At 50.2% G+C, this 18723-nt stretch overlaps 1 protein-coding gene across 2 annotated transcripts; it reads right to left on the bottom strand.

Annotated features, from left to right (window-relative positions):
* Positions 1-1139: 1139 nt before the first annotated feature.
* PGD (phosphogluconate dehydrogenase) lies at positions 1140-17058 on the bottom strand. 2 transcript variants are annotated; one of them, XM_027596389.1, is made up of 13 exons: positions 16914-17058; positions 16237-16312; positions 15285-15464; positions 13191-13256; positions 12114-12232; positions 9945-10014; positions 7596-7730; positions 5660-5849; positions 2824-2954; positions 2506-2639; positions 2024-2123; positions 1767-1889; positions 1140-1669 (listed from the first exon to the last, which is right to left on the bottom strand). In XM_027596389.1, exons 1-13 carry the CDS (start codon positions 16919-16921, stop codon positions 1550-1552), a joined length of 1452 nt encoding a protein of 483 aa, XP_027452190.1. In that variant the 5' UTR covers positions 16922-17058; the 3' UTR covers positions 1140-1549. The 2 variants fall into 2 exon arrangements, with proteins under 2 accessions (XP_027452190.1, XP_027452198.1); XM_027596397.1 differs by lacking the exon at positions 16914-17058 and adding an exon at positions 16708-16822.
* Positions 17059-18723: the final 1665 nt, after the last annotated feature.

Genomic DNA, 18723 nt, shown 5'->3' with positions numbered 1-18723 from the left:
GGGGAGCCTGCTTCTCCCTCTGCCGCTCCTCCCGTTTGTGCGTGCGTGCTCTCTGACAAATAAATAAAATCTTTTTTTTTAAGATTTTATTTATTTGACAGAGACACAGCGCGAGAGGGAACACAAGCAGGGGGAGTGGGAGAGGGAGAAGCAGGCTTCCCACTGAGCAGGGAGCCCCATGCGGGGCTCGATCCCAGGACCCTGGGATCATGACCTGAGCCGAAGGCAGACGCTTAACGACTGAGCCACCCAGGCACCCCAGATGAAATCTTTAGAAGGAAAAAAAAAAAAAAAAAAAAGAACCCTGTCATGAGCAGTGACTCAGCACCTCTTAGATTTGATGGTGGGGCCGGGGAGGGCTGCCAGAGCCATGTCTAGCGAAGTACTTACATCCACGCTGAGAGCTTCAAAAGCTGAACATTTAATGAAGAGGATCGCCTCCCATGTCAGCTCTGTGAGCCCCTGCACTTTTTGGAAAGAGGTCAGGGGTCAGATTACACACCAGCTGTCAAAACAAGGAAGTCCTTTGCTCTATTCTAGGATACTCTCAAGACTTTGTAAAGCATTCCAGAGAAACCTTCTAGAGTTAAGCTGCTGGAATAAAACAATTACACTGGCGCCAGGCCATATAACACTATCAGCAAGTGTGCTAGCAGGACTTTTGTTCTTGACCAAGATAAAGTGAACAGGCCCCATTCAAGGAGGCGGCTTAGGTTGCTAAAATTCCCACCCCAAACCCATGCGCCTGGCTTAGGGACAAACAGAAAGAGGTGGGCACACTGAGGCCCCCGTGTCGTTTAAATGTAGTTCCCTAACACGTGCAGTATGAAGTGTGACACACACAAGGCATGAAGACTTATCAGAGAACATCCGCAGACCCAGAACCCAACCCGAGAAAACATTCGGGTCCCGTGTCGCCTCCTCGTCCCTCCTCGCACAGTTAACCAGGATCCTAACTTTGGTGTGTTTCTTGTATTGTTCTGGAGTCTTTTTTTAAGGAAAACGGAGAGGAAAAAGTGAACACGGCTGGAAGGAAACAGCCTCCAATGTGATGAAACCAGCCGCAAACCTCCCTGCCAGTGGTGAGAATGGCTCAGTGTGGCCGAGGGGAGAATACTGAAGAGTCTGGAGAAAAAGCATACGTAGAATGTACCTTTTATTAAGTAGAGAAAAATGGGAAATCTACTACGTGATACAAAGTTTCCAGTTTGAGCAAAGTCCACAGAAGCCCTTCCGATTCCCGCGTGCCTCTAGCAGGGGGACCCACTGCCCCCTCAGCACAGGGACACGTGGGAAACGGCTTCCGGGAGCTGATCACGCAAGCACACACGTGCTCGCCTCCTGCTCAGCTCCTAGAGGCCGGGGCAGAGGGCATGGTGCTCCTCACAGAGCTGCTTTGCACGTACACTCACGTGACTTTTTTAGGAGTCTCTTATGAGACTTTATTTTAAAAGGTCTGAGCAGAGAGGAGGGCGGAGGGCTGTGTAAGCAGTGTTGGTGGCAAGTGGAATGTTCCAGTCCGGGGAATAGCGGCAGGTGACCGGTCTGATCAGGCATTGTATGAAGAGGACGACACGCTGCCACCGTGGCCCGTCCAGTTAGTGTGGATATACTGCCCGGGTTTGGCTAAGAGTTCGTAAGTGTGAGCTCCAAAGTAGTCCCGCTGAGCCTGAAAACAAGAAGTCGAGTTGGTTGGGATGATACGCGGACAGGCCGCCGTCAGGCAGCAGCCAGGTTAATGTTTACCACCTGCTCAGAAAGCTCACCTGGATGAGGTTGGCCGGTAGCATCTCGTGTCTGTATCCGTCGTAGAAGGACAGGGCCGTGGTGAAGCAGGGCATGGGGATGCCCACCTGGACCCCGGTGCTCACTGCCCGCCGCCACGAGCCCTGCGGCAAAACAAGCCCAAGACTAGGGGTCAGCCCCCCGAGAACTGCTTCCTTTCTAAGTGACAGAATTCCATATGCACCGAGGCTGGGAAGTGAAAAATAAAATTCCCAGCACCCAGCTCTGGGCTACCTACCTGGCAGTTTTCAACAGCTGACTTAAAAAAGTCATCTAGGAGCAGATTCTGAAGTTGTGGGTTCCGATCAAACGCATCCTTTATCTTTCCTAGGAACACGCTGAAATGATCAAGAGGGAAGCAATCGTGACTCTTAACCTGAGCACGCTGGACACCTGACAGAAAGCAGCTGACACATACCCTAGTGACGTACAGAGTTACTCCTAATCCCTGACAGCCAGTGGTTCGCTCAGGGACAACAGGGGGCCTGAGGCCCAAGAGGCAAGGCCAGAGGGTGTGATCGTTCTCACAGAACTACTCTACAGGGTACAGACGATCTAGTCAGAACAGGTAACGTACGGGAAGAAAGTGGGACATGACCATCTAAACCAGTCTTGTCGCCAGTGCAGAGACCCACCGCACCACTCCCAGGGCAACTGTCCACACAGGCGCAGAGACCACCACTCTCCAACACGGGGGCTTGGCGTGTGCCCCGCACTCACCTCCTGATGATGCAGCCCCCTCTCCACATTAGGGCAATGCCACCATAGTTGAGGGTCCAGCCAAATTCCGTGGCCGCCTGTCTTAGCAGCATAAAGCCTTGCGCATATGAGATGATCTTGGAAGCATAGAGGGCCTAAAGAATGACAGACCCACGAGAGCTAGAGTTAGCCACGGCCTCCCCGCACCAGCAGTGCGGGTCTTAGCAGGGACAGTGCTAACAGGACAGGGCTCTGCTGCCCCCACCTGGGCCTCCCACGCCCTCCCACCCCCACTGTCACCCGAGGCACCAACGACCACGCCCAGGGACTGGGCCCCACCTTCCGAATATCCTCCAGGAATGCTTTCTTATCACCTTCAAACTGGATCTTCTGGGGACCCTTCAGCTTTTTGCTAGCCTGAATCCTCTCATCCTTCAGAGATGATAAGCATCGAGCAAAAACGGCTTCTCCTGCGTAGGGGAAGGGATAACATTGCCGAAGTTCACTCATAAAACCGAAGGGAAGAGAGTACACGTAAGTCAGAAAGAATGAGGAAAATTAGAAAAGGAGCTGATTTTCAGTTGCCAAAAGAGCTGAAGTTTCAACCTTAGGCCACAAAATTTAACCTGGCTCAGAAAGAGTTTTGAACTTATAAAAAGCTATAGACAGTTAACTTGGTAACTAAAACTCCAAACAAGTCAATCTTCCAACATGAATGTAGGGTATCAATCACAAAGATCAACATGAAATTCAAAAGGGGACTTCTGAGCGCCTGCCAGGCTCAGTTGGTGGAGCCTGCGACTCTTGATCTCGGGGCTATAAATTCGAGTCCCATGATGGGTGTGGAGATTACTTAAAAATAAAGTCTTAAAAAAAAAAAGGGAGGAGTTCTAGGGAAAAAACATGGAAGTAAAAAACCACTTTTATTCAGAATTACTCTGTTAGTCCATATGTAAAATTTCAATTTCACTTGAGAGGACTTTTAATTTTTAAATGCTCACCAAAGCCTCTCTGTACTCACTACCCCTTGAAAACTAGTTAACATCAGGCAGCCTTGGAATTCAGCTAGATGCTCAACTACGGTGGCATTGCCTTGATAACGGGGGTTGTCTGCAACAGCTAGTACAGTGAGAAATAACAGACTCGCCCCTCAGAAAACTCCATTTTTTTTTTCTTTAAAGATTTTATTTATTTGACAAAGACACAGTGAGAGAGGGAACACAAGCAGGGGGAGCAGGAGAGGGAGGAGCAGGCTTCCGGCGGAGCAGGGAGCCCGATGTGGGGCTCGATCCCAGGACCCTGGGATCATGACCTGAGCCAAAAGCAGAGCCTTCTGAACCACCAGGTGCCCCCAAAACTCCATTTTCTAATTATTAAAATTTAGTTTCCAGTACATCCTTGATCACCATAATTTTGTTTAATTTGAATAAACATTTCAATATGGTGGGTTTTTTTCAAAGATTTTATTTGTCAGAGAGAGAGCACAAGCAGGGAGAGAAGCAGGCAGAGGGAGAAGCAGGCTCCCCGCTGAGGAAGGAGCCCGACGTGGGGCTCGATCCCAGCACCCTGGGATCGTGACCTGAGCCGAAGGCAGACACTTAACCGACTGAGCCACCCAGGCGCCCCTCAATATGGTACTTTAATATCAAGACATTTAGCATCTTCAAAATCAGCCCTTTGAAAAGACAACTTGCTCAACTGACACTTTATTCAATTAAAATAAATTACTCTAACTAATCCTCCCCCCCCCCCCCCCCCGACAAACTGGAGTAAAACCTCTGGCCATTCACTTGACAGGCCGCCCAAACTCGGAACACAAGCCGGCTCGGGCAGGCGGCTCCGGGGGGGCCCCGCCCCGCCCGCCTTGCTCGCGCACAGGCACGTGGACCGGGCGCCGGGGCAGAAGCGATGGTGTAACCTTGGGTAACACGGGTCAGCTGCAAGACTTCCTTCCCCATTAGTTCAACAAACACGAAGGGCACCCACCCAGGGCTGAAGCCTGGCCTGCCTCGGGCGGGGAGGAAGGGCGCACGAGAGCAGGGCTCTCTTTGAACCTACACTGCTCTTCCACTGCAGTCTGGGACGAGGGCCGTTCCCCGCCGCCGTGCCCTCGCTGCCCTGGCCCTCGCTGGCTAAGCAGCCCGCTTCTCCCCACGTGCCTCCCGGCACGGCCACTGGCAACAGGGAGCCTAATTCATAGGAAATGAAAAGGAGGGAGCGGACTAGGGCGGCCGAGCAGACAGGAAAATCTGTTTTACTGGAGGGGCGCCCTTCTGCCAGGAGCAAAGATGAGCCTTTCGCTCGGCAAGCTAGGCACCTTGTTTTACTGACCGTTCTCAATCCTGCCAGAAGTGTACCTAGTTTACTCTTAAAGGACCAGCTTGTTTTATGAATCCTCTTATTATTTGTTCTGTTTATTTCTGCTTTCTATGATTTCCTTCACCCTGTATCTTCTTGAGTTTGGTGCTTAGCTCACTGCTCTAAAACAACATGCGAAAGAAGGACACACACAAGTGGTCAGGATAGTGGCTTTCTTCTAAATGAAGAACGAAGGAAGAGAATATTAAAGGACCTGAAATGTATAGGTAATATTTTATTTTTAAAATATCTGGAGGAAGGGCGCCTGGCTGGCTCAGTAGTAAGAGCATGTGACTCGATCCCAGGGTCATGAGTTCAAGCCCCATGTTGGGTGTAGAGATTACTTATAAATAAATAAATAACCTTTAAATAAAATAAAATGAAAAATAAAAATACTGGGGGGGAACCTAATCAAAATATTAACAATAAATGCTGAGGATGTAAGCTTATGTCGTTCGGTGAACTTCCGTATGAACAATTTCGTTACCGTGATCTTCCGCACTGGAAAGTCATGGAAGTCACTGACCACAGTTCAATCCCTAAGACAGAAGCTACCCCGAAGGCCGAACTACATAAGAGAGCCAGGAACTCCCAAACGCATCTCAAAGCCCGTATGACTGAGAGAAGGTTATCAGGAAGAGACCCGCAGAGTGTCAGCCTCTCACACGGGAGGAGCAGAAAGCACTGAACGCTGATGAGGGTTGCACACATTCTCCTGAAAACCCGGTCCTTAGTGGCCAGTCCACCCCAACATCCCAGAAGGACAGCAAGAGCACACCAGTGAGGCGAGGGGCCTCAGCTGAAAGCCACACGTTACCGATGAGGGTGACGGGAACGCCGTACTCCAGGGCAGAGATGGCAGTCCATTTCCCTGTGCCCTTCTGCCCCGCGCTGTCCCTGATCTTCGGCAGCAGGTGTTTGCCGTCGCTGTCTTGGAACTTGAGAATATTGGCCGTGATTTCAATGAGGAATGAGTCGAGCTCTGTCTTATTCCATTCCTCAAATGCCTAGTGCAGGACGTGAGAGCAAACAGCGTGAGAGAAACCAGGCCCACGCACAAGCCCCCTTCCCTGTGAAGAGTGACCCGCGCTCACAACTTGCCCCGCCCTGCAGGCTAACAGGCTCCATGTACGTGTCTGAGCCCTGCTCCCCCCGAGTTGAGTTTTCTGTTCACCACGAGTCAGCTGTATTTGATTTGAGCCTGGTTATGCCCATTGATGACCAGCACGGCTCTCCCCTCAGAGCTAAGCGCTCCTCACCTCACACCATCACCTCTTCGGAGGCCTTCCCTGCTCACCTGACCTACTCCTTACACCCATTTCCTCTTCTTCGGAACAGTTACCGCCACCTAGTTTTACACTGTCTGTGGGGTTACTATCGTGTCTTCCCAGCTCCGTGCAGGCAGGGACTTCGGTTTTCTCACTATTACATCCCCAACATCTAGAACAGTTGCTGGCATACAGAGCAGCACTCGTATATATAAATACATTAAGTTTTAAGTAAATCAATTACATTTGAACACAAAAAAAGAAAAGCACGGTTTCTATGAACATAAGGTTAAACTTCTGGAAAGGAGTAAAGGCAAGTCAGTGAAACAAAGTGGGGATGACAAGTTTAAAAGTTAGAAGGAGGGGCGCCCAGGGGGCTCGGTCAGTGGAGGCTGTAGCTCTTGATCTCGGGGTTGTCAGTTCAAGCCCCACATTGGGTGTAGAGATTACTAAAAAAATAATAAACTTTAAAACAAAAAAATTAGGAGGAAAAACTGTAAAAAATCTGGAAGGATTCTGCAGTGTCACCTTGCAAGAAGTGTCCCTAAATCATGTTCCACTCAAAGTCACTGGAAGTAGAAATTCTAGATGATGAGAAAGACAACTCTGATGCTGCCCAGCAGAGCCACACTTCGAAGAAAGGACTGGAATGGTGATGAATGTGCCTTCCTCTATTTTCAGTGAAAATAAATGTTTACCTAGGAACGATGCTGAAGTCTTTAGAGAAAAGAGTACTGGTGTTTACCTCGAAATGTATTTTTAGAAGATCAAACTGAGAGAGGGATGGGCAGACATTCAATAAAGCAAGTGTAGTAAAATGCTAGTAGGCGAATATGGGTGGTGTGCACACAAGTGTCCACTACCAAAGTCTTTCAACTTTGCTGTGTGTTTGAACATCCGGTTCATAATAAAATGCTGGGGGGGAATGTTTATGTTTCCCCCACTTTGACTAACTTTTGATTAACTGTCAAACAGCCAGTCCCAACCTGACCAGGAAAGCAAGCTTCCAGCCTGCCTCTCCTATGGGACAATGGGGGGACCAAATGAGGTAATGACCATAAAAGGACACAGGCCTGACACATGAAGGGTCACTAAATGGTGGTAATGATCACCGCCAAGATTTTCGGGGGACTTCTGGCTCGGCGGCTAGCTATCCTATCGTACAGCTTTCCCTTAAATCAGGCTGAGTCCATTCTTTTTTTGTTTTTACTTGAGAGAGAGAGAGAGAGAGAGCGCACAAGCGGGGGAGAGGGAGAAGCAGGCTGCCCACTGAGCAGGGAGCCTGACGCTTAACTCAAATCATGACCTGAGCCAAAGGCAGACGCTTCACCGACTGAGGCACCCAGGTGCCCCTGGGCTGAGTCCATCCTGCCACCAGCATGACCACAGGAAGGAGGTGGAAGAAGGCTTCACTGTTGCTAGCAAATCCCTCTCATCTGAGCAGCGGTCACCTGCTGTAGCCCGGAGGCAGGGCCCGGGACTCACCTTTGCCATCTCGTCATGCCCCATGCCCAGCACCTCCTTCATCAGGTGGTAGGCCTCACAGATGAGCTGCATATCCCCGTACTCGATCCCGTTGTGCACCATCTTCACGAAGTGCCCTGCTCCTTCACCTCCCACCTGTCAGGGCGACGAGCACCGGGAGGCCTTCAGAGGCAGGCAATAACCCAGAAAAGCCCGCGTCATATTCTTTGGCGAGGCTCCCTCCCCATACAAAAAAATAACAAATAGGGAGCAAATATCTGTAGTACTTTTAAATTAAGCGTCACTAGGTAACAATTCAATCCAAGCTTCAGTCCAGTCCAGTGTTCCTTCAAACTCACTCTGAATTCGTTCCTTTCAAGATTTTTCCAACCTCCCATTCACTGTAAGCACCCACATCTCGTCAGCCTGCATTTCCCACCTTCCCTTGTTATGAAAGGCCCCTCGCTCCCAGCCTTGCCCACAAGTGAAAGACCTCCTCTTCCCGAGGTCACCATTCTCCTAGCCACTGGGGGTTAAAGTTGGCTAATGAAGTCACTGGCACTGTTAAGTCTATAACTGTGCTGTAGTTGTTTCCAATGGCTACCAGGGGGTAAAATGACCTTAGATCCCAGGTCTGGCCCTCAACCTGGTAAGCCCAGAAATGTGTTCTTGCCGTGTCTCACAGTTGACAAGATACAGATTTATAGTAAAGCTGGCAAGATGTATACAGTCAGAATGCCAGTTTATGAATTTAGGGTAAGAAACTTAACTACGGATTTTAGTGGCTACAAGCGTTAGTCCCGACAGCACATTCTGTCCCTACAGACGAGCTGCGCAGGAAACCAAATCATCTGAGAATTGCTCAGTGGGCCAGGAATCAGAACAAAGGGAGTTTCAGGGTCAAATATTCAGTGACAATGGGCTCTGCAGTCAGGCGCATCCATCTCCACAACAGGCATCTATACCTGCGCAGTGGCCCCGAGGTTTGCTTGACCTGAGCGGTCTCTGCTGTCACCGCTGGGATCCATACAATTGACCTTTACATCCAAGACTCCCGCCCTCTGAGTTTCCACTGCTGACCTGCCCCCTTCTGATTCTGACACCTTCTTTGGCTGCTAAGTAACATGGCTCATAAGATCTTACTTCTTCACCCCATCCTTCCTGTAACTTCAAGAGTGAACTCAGGAGCGCCTGCTTTTAGTATCTATACCAGTTTTCTCAATAGCCTGAGAGTAAGCCTGAGGCTGAAGAACGTCAAGCTCCGACTCGATCAAGACACAGCAGGGCCAGTACTGGTTTTTCTTCATGATTCTGTTGTCTACAAGAAACGTCTACAAAGGAGTGACTGTGGCTGTCCTTTTACTATAGTAATCGACTGTCATGGCCTGAAAGTTCCCTGCCCCATCCATACTACTGAGAAAATCCTCAACCCTCCAAATCCAGCCCAGCCTCTCTCCACCCTAGGCAGACTTTGCCTGACTCGGGCACCACTGGTTAAGATGTCCGGACCAGCACTGGGGGCTACAGCTGCCGTCAGGCCTCCCCCCATTCCTTGTCCACCTCAGGCCTCCTTCCGTCTCTGCCTTCTACCTTCCTCATACGAAATAAAACTAATAAAGGGGATTAGGAGCTAAAGAGACCCCGGAGACCACCCAGCCCACCCCTCATATTTTACGGACAAGAACACTTTTCTGACTGACTCGATAATGTCCCACAGCGAATGGAGAGACGGAATTACAGGTCAGGTCTCTCAGCCTAGTGCTTTGCCCACCCATGGCATGGACTGGGGCTGCAGGAGGGATAAAACTGATTTTGGTAGCAACACAAAATGCAGAAAGGGAGGCACATACGAATGAGCCTAGGCCTCCCTCCCGTTTCGTGAAGGCGGAAGGCCATACGTCGCATACTCTGTTCAAGCACAGAATACCTGCGTCCCAAGCTACAGGAAAGAGATCTTCCACATCCGTGGCCAGGACATCTGACAGCACCAGCCCTTCAATCCTCCCCCTTCCATGCAGGCAGACGGAGCCCACCTTTCATTCTGACATTTTCTTCACTTTCACGAAGTCACACAGCTAATAAAACAAGTCACGCTTCACCTCATCCTTGCTGTGCCTTCTTAAGAAATCCAACTTTTAGATGAATTGAGGAGGGCAGTTTCTAATACCAACCTCAAGGCTCTGAAATATTCAGTTAGGAGGCAAGGACACGGGAAACAGGCATGCATCCTAGGCCTCAGCTGCGCTAGCAACTTCAAGATTGAGAAGCTTGTCACAAAACTAACGACTGCCACCAGGCGGTCCTGGCTCTGTGCTCTGTCATGTCCGCGCCCATGTTACCAGCTGGCTTGAAAGAGGAGCCAGAACTTGCCCAGTCACAGCAGGGTTCCCCCGTCCCGACTTTCGCAGCGATGCCTTGGAAGATTGTCTTGATGTGGGGCCTGTGGGAAGGAACCACGTAGTTTAGCTGCTGAAAAGCGGGACTGAGATCTCAGTTAAATACTCAAGGACCTCCCGCCAATCTTTTTCTTTTGAATGGGAGGTGAAAGTGCCAAGTCCACGCGGAAAAAGTAATCAATGTGCCAAGTCCACATGGTAAGCCCCGCAGAGGCTGCAGACTATCTGGTTGGAGAAGACAGAAAGGCCAGCCGGAAGCATCCAAGTACCCGGAGAAATTTCCTTTGCACTATAAAAGGAGCTGTGATGCGAAACAGCAAGCAACAGGGAAGTTCCCGTGGAGACGCCTGTTACCGGTCTGGATGCATGCTATCAGGCACAGCACGATTCCGCACGCACACGCGCAGAACCGGGCTGGAGTTCCCAGGGCAGCACTCTTCGTTAGTACTCGGAGAGAAAGCAGCTGTTCTTCACCCCTCCCACTGCCCCCCAGGGGGATCTGTGAACTCACAAGGCTTTCTGCTCACGTTCTCACTACTGACCAATAAAGAGGCTTCTCCACAAGAAGTGTTTGGTAAAGGCACAGGGCTGCCAGGGTTGCAAAGTGAACGCTCGGGATTAGAGCTAAGACAGCTGCACGTTAACCTTTAGAACTTCACTGAACTCGTACTGTGCATTTCGGGCCATGGCACCACTCCTACTTCTGCTGGGGCTCGATTTCACCAGCCTGAGACCGTGAGCTGAGCCTAAATCAAGAGTTGGGATGCTTAACCCACTGAGCCACCCAGGTGACCCCGTTTTAAACACTATATTAACCATCATTCCTATTACTTTTAGCAAACAATTTGAATGAGTCTCATATATGCTTAAGTTTGCCAGACCGGTCTGAGAGAATGAGTCAGTCAATGAGCAACCGGAGCATCTCTGCATTATCAAAGATTTTCATGTGTGTCATCTGCATGTCTAGCCCAGGATAAATGTTTGTAAACTATTGAGAAGCAGGAAGGCCTCTATCTACTTCTCGATTTCACAAACTGCAGGGGCGCCTGGGTGGCTCAGTGGGTTAAGCATCCGACTCTTGATGTCTGCTCAGGTCATGATCTCGGGGCCAAGGAGATTAAGCCCCATGTTGGGCTCCGCACCCAACGGGGAGTCTGCTTGTGATTCTCTCTCTCCTCTCCCTCTGCCTCTCCCCCTGCTGACACACGCTCTCTCTCCTCTCTCTCCAATAAATAAATATATAAAATCTTTAGATTTCACATACTGCAGAACATCTCCGAACTTACTCATCAAAGAGGTAATTTAAAGAATAACCTTCCCCAGGAAACCCTTCACCTCTGGGAATTAGATTTGATCACTCCTTACTTCAACTCCTAATATAATTCTAGCATATTGGAAATCAAACTCATTTAGGAAAGAATGGTACCTTTCCACGTCTCCCTCAAAAGGATCCCTCCTTTTCTGTTTCTTTCTCTTCTGCTTACCTACCTCCCTCTGTCTGGCTCACCTCTCTGCAAACTCAGCAGCGGGTTTCCCTCAGTCTGCGTCAGGCGTGGTTATTACTTGCACCTTTTCATTTTGATTCTCTGTCCCACTCACCCCGCACCCTTATGCCTTACGCACCCCACCCCTGCTCTTACATCACCACCGCACCCTCCCTTCTATGACCAGCATTTCCTCTTACATACAGCACAGTGCACAGTGTAAAACTTGTCTTCTCCCCAAGTAGATACAAAACTTCCACCTCACTCTCCCAGGGACAAAACAGGCCCTGTCAGATTTTTCCATTACTCACGATTATTAAATAAAAGTTATTTTAGGACTGTCCATCACTTAGAGAGGCAGACTTTACTTCTAAGTCCATACAGTGCCCAGGACATTATTCGAACGGCTTCCTTAAAGCCCCTGAACTTGGTAAGCCTGTTTATAGAGTTTCCAGTATCAGTCTTGGAGGGAATAACAGAGGAGGCAAAGAGAATATGCACATACAGGATATCAAAGCAGCAAAATGTAGAGACAAAAGAAGTGTTTCCAGCATCTCCAGCACTCAGGGGCCACAGAGATCAGCACTGCCCACGGCTCACTCCCCTCACAGCTCAGGCTCCCTTGTGCTGAAGTGGGGGGTGGCACCTCTGATACCCACCAGGCTTCTTTGTCCCCTCCTGGCATAAGTGAGGGGCCATACCGGGCTCCCTCCTCTCCACCACTGACTCCGCTCCCCACAAACAGGATGCCCTTGGCCTTGAGGTCGCGACATCGTCTCTGTATGAGAGAAAAATAATTTTGTTGTGCTTCCATAAGACAGTTTCTCCCGATGAATGAGAAGAGGTATAAGACAGGTATGGAGAGCCCACACTGGACATGAAATGACCCCAGCATCCAAGAATAACCTGATCATTCAAGAAATTGTATCCCAGGGTGCCTGGCTGGCTCAGTGGTAGAGCATGCAACTTTTGATCTCAGGGTCATGAGTTCAAGCCCCACATTGGGTGTGGAGCCTACTAAAAAGAAAGAAATAAACAATTTTAAAAAGAAATTTAATTCCCTCAGTTTGGGAGTTAAGAAAAAAAAAATCCAGGGAGCCTGGCTGGCTCAGTCAATAAAGCATGTGACTCCTGATCTTGGGGTTTTGAGTTTGAGCCCCATGTAGGGTATAGAAATTACTTAAAAAAAAAAAAAAAAAATCCATGGAAGTTTAAAATAGCTATCCTTCCCCCAAAGGGAAATAATAAATAAAGCCAAACATACAATCTCATTTTCCTAGAAGATCTAGTACCATAAGACTCCATTAAGAGTTGGTGGGTTTTGAAGAGGCGGGGGGTTGGTTTTTAAGAGTTGGTTTCATACAAGTATGACCTCCTGCCACTCAACACTTGAGATGGTACAGGGTCTTCCTTCAGCCCACAAGGCCAGTAAAGCCATGGTTCTCAACCACGTTGTTCACTGATGTGTCATGGCTGCTGGCAGAGGAGGGAAGAGCTAAGCACAAACTGTCAGCCTGCTCCATCTGAGCAGAAGTCCTCCTTTTGAGTTACAGGTATGACTGAGGAGACCTCAGGTACGTCTCAGCAGAAAGAGAGGCTGAGGACTGCAGTGTCCGCACCAAGCTCTAGCATCAGCACTGCAGAAGGACGGTCCACTCTTTTATCACGTGTGCAATGCTGACACTTTTTTCTAGAATGTTCTCAGAAAGGAAGAATTTAGACTGAAGAATACTTACTGTGGTGTCCCTGTATTCAGAATTTCCTCCATCAATGATGATGTCACCAGTGTCCAACAATGGTACCTGTAACCAGACGCTAGCATTAAGGTGGGCCAAAGAAATGAAAGACAAACTAGAACGTACCTTGACCAATTAAAACAAACAAGAATTTAACCCAAATAAACCCAATCTAAGAGCACATGTTACTTAATTTTCAGTAATCCTCCCTGTGGCTAGAGCTGGAGCCTATGTGCAAGGTTAGGGCTTGTAAACCAGTTGGAACTCTCTGCAATGAAGATCGTTCTCTTTAAAATTTTACGACAACCAAAACCTACTTGAAAAATTTTGTATTTCCACTGTGTGCCACTGGATGCTTTACAGTCGCAAACCCTGGGAACAGGACTCATTCTAAAGGATCCCATCATTTCCTATAAAATCTGCCCAGAGCAGGGTGGGGGTCCGGTAAGTGGCCATCAGCTGGTTTGGTGCCTGACTCAGCGATGTGATCAGCCCTGCCTGGAGATGGCAGAAGACCAGGCCTTGAACAAGCGCATCTTCCTACGGTGCACAACGAGGCTGGCTTTATTAGTTATTCTTCAGTCTCCCCCTGCCAAGGATCCAGTGAACATGACTTCATGTTTTCTTATGCTGAAGAATAAGCTATCACCTTCCAGGCCATTCTTTCTATAGCTAATCGTGACCAGCTTAGCATCTCGCTACACAAAAAGCTTGGTATGTCCTCTCCTTATCACAGTGTTCTTCCTTTCTAGGTCATTTTTTTCTTTAAATGGTAGCACACTGGTTACAAACTCCTCTCCGTGCAGAGTCACCCCCACTGTTAACAGGACTCCCATAGAAAAGGAATGTTCATCCCTTGCCTTTGTTTATTGTCACTACATTCTCACAGCGAAACTGTTTCTTCCCATCAGCTAATGCCCTGGTTTTTCCAGAGCTGTTACTGAGAATGGTTTTGAGTATCTTCGTAAGTTATTTCCACACACGTTCCCCTTCGCCCGTATGCTGTGTGTGGTTTTGTGGGTTTTGTTGCAAGGAAAAGCACCCAAGGCTACAGGGCACCGGCTGCGAGCTTGTCTCCACTGACCCTCTGACTGTCGGCGAGGTGTGCTGAGGGGCCCCAGAGGTGCCCCAGAAACCCCTCACAGCAACAGCGCTTCACCCCAATGTTGCTGGCCACGCTCCCTGGGGAAGAACGTGTTGTCACTACTGGCTCTTCCTCTCCCACCGCCGTCCCAGTGGGAGAGTGGCCATCAGCCCCCCTGTGAGGGGACAGCCTGGCGGAGACCACACGGAGTAAGGAGTAAGCCCACCACCCCCTAGCCCTGGGGCCGCGGGGGAAAGCCTACAGGAGGGGTCAGACTAAGATGTATCAAAGAACCAGAATGAGCACCTGCACAGAGCACCCCCGCTTCAGCTGATGTGCAGGGTCAGAAGTGAAGAGAGGCCCTCTCCGGGGCACCCACCCCGGGGTCACCCGCCTGCCCTAGCAAGGCCACTACAGCCCATACACGTTTTTTCTCCCAAAGAATATACTTCCAAAAAATATATACACTTGCTAGAGACAACAAATCATTCAGATAAAGTACCCAGCATGTAATCCTAGGATTCCCTAAGGGGATCTCATCATTTATATTAAATTATACAATGACTTACATATAGTTACTTTATACAAATGCTGAAAAAAATCTATTTCTAAATTTGGACACTACGGTTTATTAGTGAATAGCACTAGACATGCATAATGTACAACCAAAACAGTTAAGTTTTTTTGAATATCAAAGAGAGAGAGAGACCGAGACTACTACTGTTTCAGTTCCTACTGTTAATGAATTCTAATTGAAATGTCTCTTGGGGTCCCAGAGTTTCACATATATGGAATTAGTACCACCTGAGGATATGTTGTGACTTAATTAGTGCCAATCAAGTTAACCAACACTGAGACATTGAGGCACTGTTTTGTCTGAACTAAGCAGTTCACATCCAGACCCTGAAGAGAAAAAAAAAATCTCTTAAGAAAAAACTGGTGAAATAGCTGAAGGACTGAAGGAGAAAAGCTGCCCCCACCAGCAGCAGCGGGAGCAGACCTAGCCTCACCAATTTGTCAATGAAATCATCAACAGCTTGACCAGCCTTGACGAGCAGTATGATCCGTCGTGGCTTCTTCAGCTTGGAGACCATCTCCTCCAAGGAGTGAGCACCAACCACTTTGGTTCCCTTTGCCTCATTGGCCAAGAAATCATCAACTTTGGAGACTGTCCTATTGAAAGCACAAACCTAGAAGGACAAAAGGTCTGATTAGGAGACCCAGAACACAGAAGACCTTCAGACCCTAGATTAAGCGGCAGTGAAATTTCTACTCAGCTGCCTGAGGCAAATCAGGCTGGAGTCTGTCACTAGCTGATTGGGACTCAGACTCAAGCCAAGGAACCAGCTGCTGCAAACTGTTTTATCTTTTGTCACCAATACTCTTTGTATCGAAACAAGCTTAGTGTTTATACTATTTAAACTTTCACTCACCCCAGTTCTCATTAGACAATAAAGTTTGAGTTCTACGAACCCAGGGCGGATTTCTCCTCAAGATACGGTTAAGATGGGGCGCCTGGGTGGCTCAGTCAGTTAAGTGTCTGCCTTCGGCTCAGGTCATGATCTTGAGGTCCTGGGACTGAGCCCTCCTGGGCTCCCTGCTCAGCAGGGAGTCTGCTTCTCCCTCTCCCTCTGCCCCTCACCCCTGGCTGGTGCTTTCTCTCTCCCTCTCTCTCAAATAAGTAAATAAAATCTTTAAAAAAAAAAAAAATCCGGGTAAGTTTATTCAGGTTGCAACCTTACAGATACATTTAGCAAGACTCTCCTTCAGAGAACGGTGGAGCTGCCCCTCCCCCCATGTGAACTGGTGCTTCCCCTTCCTTTGCAAAAACCTCCTGAGCAGCAACAGGGAATAATATATCAAGAGAAGTAAGCCGCAGTTGTATAGGATCTTGGAAATCAACAGCGGTGCACCGATGCACACCAAGAACCCACAAGAGAAGTGTGTGTCCTCCAGACTTACCACAAAGCCATGGTCATTCATGTTCAAAATTAAGTTCTGGCCCATGACAGCCAGTCCAATCAGTGCAATGTCAGCTCTAAAAGACCAGGAAAGGGAATAACGAAAAATGTGTTAGTTCCACTTAATCCATTCCAACTCAGGGACCCAAGAGTGTCCTCGCTCTTGCTATGAATGAATAATTCGCCTTCCCTTTTCCTCCGTCCCCTTACTCCCTTTCACCCTTGAGAACCCAGGCATGCACCTCCCAGGCCCCTACAGACAGGCCACCCTGCACTCTGCCACTTCAAAGGGCCTCAAGTTCTCTTGAGATCAACTAATCCTGCAGGAGGAGGGCATGCCATCTTTGCTGTGCCCCAGTCTACCCGGCAATGACTCATCGCGGGTGTCCTCCCCCGCGCCCACTGGGGAGAAGCCCCTGCAGGCACGGCCGCCGACGGGCCAGCCACTTCCCCAGCTCGAGCCCTGGCTTCCCTCGGCCATGCCGCTGCCCTCCGCGCCGAGCCCCTTCTGGAAACGGGGGTCCGCCCGGCGCCGCCACGACGGGCCTGAGACCCTGAAGGTCCGGGGCTCCGGGCGCCACGAGGCCCGGCTCCCGCGACGCCGCGACCTCAGGAGTAGCTCCGCCCTTCGCGCCGGGCCTCAGAAAGTTCCCCGGGCGTCCGCGGGCCGTCACTCACTGGGCCATGGCGGCGGCGGCGGCGGCAGACCGGGTAGAAGTGGACGAAGCCGATGAGCTCAGAGCGCGCGGCCCGTCTACTGAGGTGGAGTCGCGCTCCCGCACGGGCCCCCAGACCCTGGCCGCGGCCTTCCGGCGCCGACCAATCGGAAGGAAGGGGCGGAGCTGTGCAGCGACGCCATTGGCCCTCCCCCGCGCCTGTTAGACCACCTGAGGCAAACGGGCCCGCCCACTCCCGGGGGGCAGGCTCAGGAGAGCGCCGAGCACATCGATGGCAACGCCGAAGCCGGCGGGGCGGGGACTCCTGGAACAAGCCCAAGGGGGCTGGGCGCGCGGTTGGGGCTCTAGAACAGGTGGAGGAGGCCGGGAAGGGAACAGGGGCGCCCGGGACGGGCACAGAGGCCTGGGAAGGGCGCGGGCACAAGTGGAGGGGCGCCCGGAACAGGCACTGGGGGCCCGGCGGCTTGCGATCCCTGGTGGAGGGGGCGGGGGACGCGAGCCAGGAGGCACTGGGACAGCGAAGGGGGCCGGGCGCAGATCGGGGAGCGACGGCTGAGGGGTGGCGGGCGGCCCCACCCGGACGCGGGAGTAGAGGACACGCGGGGCCGGGGCTCGGCTAGGTTGGAAGGGTGGTAGCTCACTCCGCGCTGTGCTTTCCACTGTCCCCGGCCCTCGGACGCCTAGTTGTCCGAGTGTCCCTCGCCCCTTCCTCCCATCCCTGCCGCGCACTGTGGGGTTCACCCGGGTCGGGGACCCAGGTTCGTTCTGGCACGCGGATGTAATGAGCGCCGGGAAATGTGGGTCCTCGCCCACGACCGTGCGCGGGGACCGCGCGGCCCCTGGTTGCAGGAGAAGCCGCAGGCGCAGAGCAGGCGGTGAACGAACTTGCTGGGATGCGATGGGGCGGTCATTGAACTTCCCGTACAGCTGAGGCCCTGGAGGCGGCCCCACAGCCTCCTCAGGAGGCCCGCTCCGTGCTCCAGGCATCTTTCCGTCCGCGCTGAACCCTCCTGCCTCTGACAGCAGATGCTGGTGAACCAGGGTTGGCGCCTCCAGCACATTTTAGGATTTTTTTTTTCTTCCTGTGAATGCTTCCTATCATCTAACATGTTACCTTGCACATATTAAGTGCTCACCGGAAACAAAAGTCACACAGCTGTTTAATGGCTTGTTAGGGGCCCAGAGCTGGTCCCATCACACCAATTGCACAAGTTCCTTTGTAATACAGGTTTTAACAGATATACTATAATAACTTACATGTAAGCCTGTGTCGCACTACAGGGGTCTTTTCCTATTGGAAGTTGAGTATGAGTAAATCACAGTTGACGGTATTTTTGAATGCAATATGGAATCTCGCTCTGAATATTTAAAATACCACGACCTATCTTGCATGTAAAAACTTTTGTGTATTGTTTTCTGCATTAAAGGCATTCTGTTAATTCGTTCTTTTCCTTGAGTTGCTTCCCTATTTGCCGGTTTTGTACCAGCCAGGGCTGACACTCCTGAAGGTCAAATTTTCCTTTCTCTACTCTCCCGTGTGGAGCATGGCGTTCATGGACTCTGTGGTTGACTCACTGTACAATGTCCAGGTGGAGCCAAGATTAGAACAGAACTTCCTCCTTAGGAAGAAAAGTCCCTGCCCCATGAGGCCCTTTGCGTCATTCGTTCTTGCTTTTCCTGGTTGCAGAAATATACAACTGGAAGCAAGCCCAGAATTTATTTTAATTATCTGTTGGTTCAACATTAGTCATTTTTTTTAAATTCCAGTATAGTTAACATGCAGTATTATAAGATGTCTCAGGTATACAGTG

This window comes from Zalophus californianus, chromosome 4 (assembly GCF_009762305.2).
Source record: "Zalophus californianus isolate mZalCal1 chromosome 4, mZalCal1.pri.v2, whole genome shotgun sequence".
Taxonomy (NCBI): domain Eukaryota; kingdom Metazoa; phylum Chordata; class Mammalia; order Carnivora; family Otariidae; genus Zalophus; species Zalophus californianus.
The sequence above is the reverse complement of the archived record's forward strand: the minus strand, read 5'-3'. Positions and strand labels throughout refer to the sequence as shown.

Bases quoted from the DNA above. Each gene is read 5' to 3' on its own strand.
- PGD (XM_027596389.1), bottom strand. The intron at 12,233-13,190 runs GTAAGTATTCTT...TCTCTCATACAG, and splicing joins CTGAATACAGGGACACCACA to AGACGATGTCGCGACCTCAA. The intron at 2,640-2,823 runs GTGGGGCCCAGT...GTCATTCTTTAG, and splicing joins TCCTGGAGGATATTCGGAAG to GCCCTCTATGCTTCCAAGAT.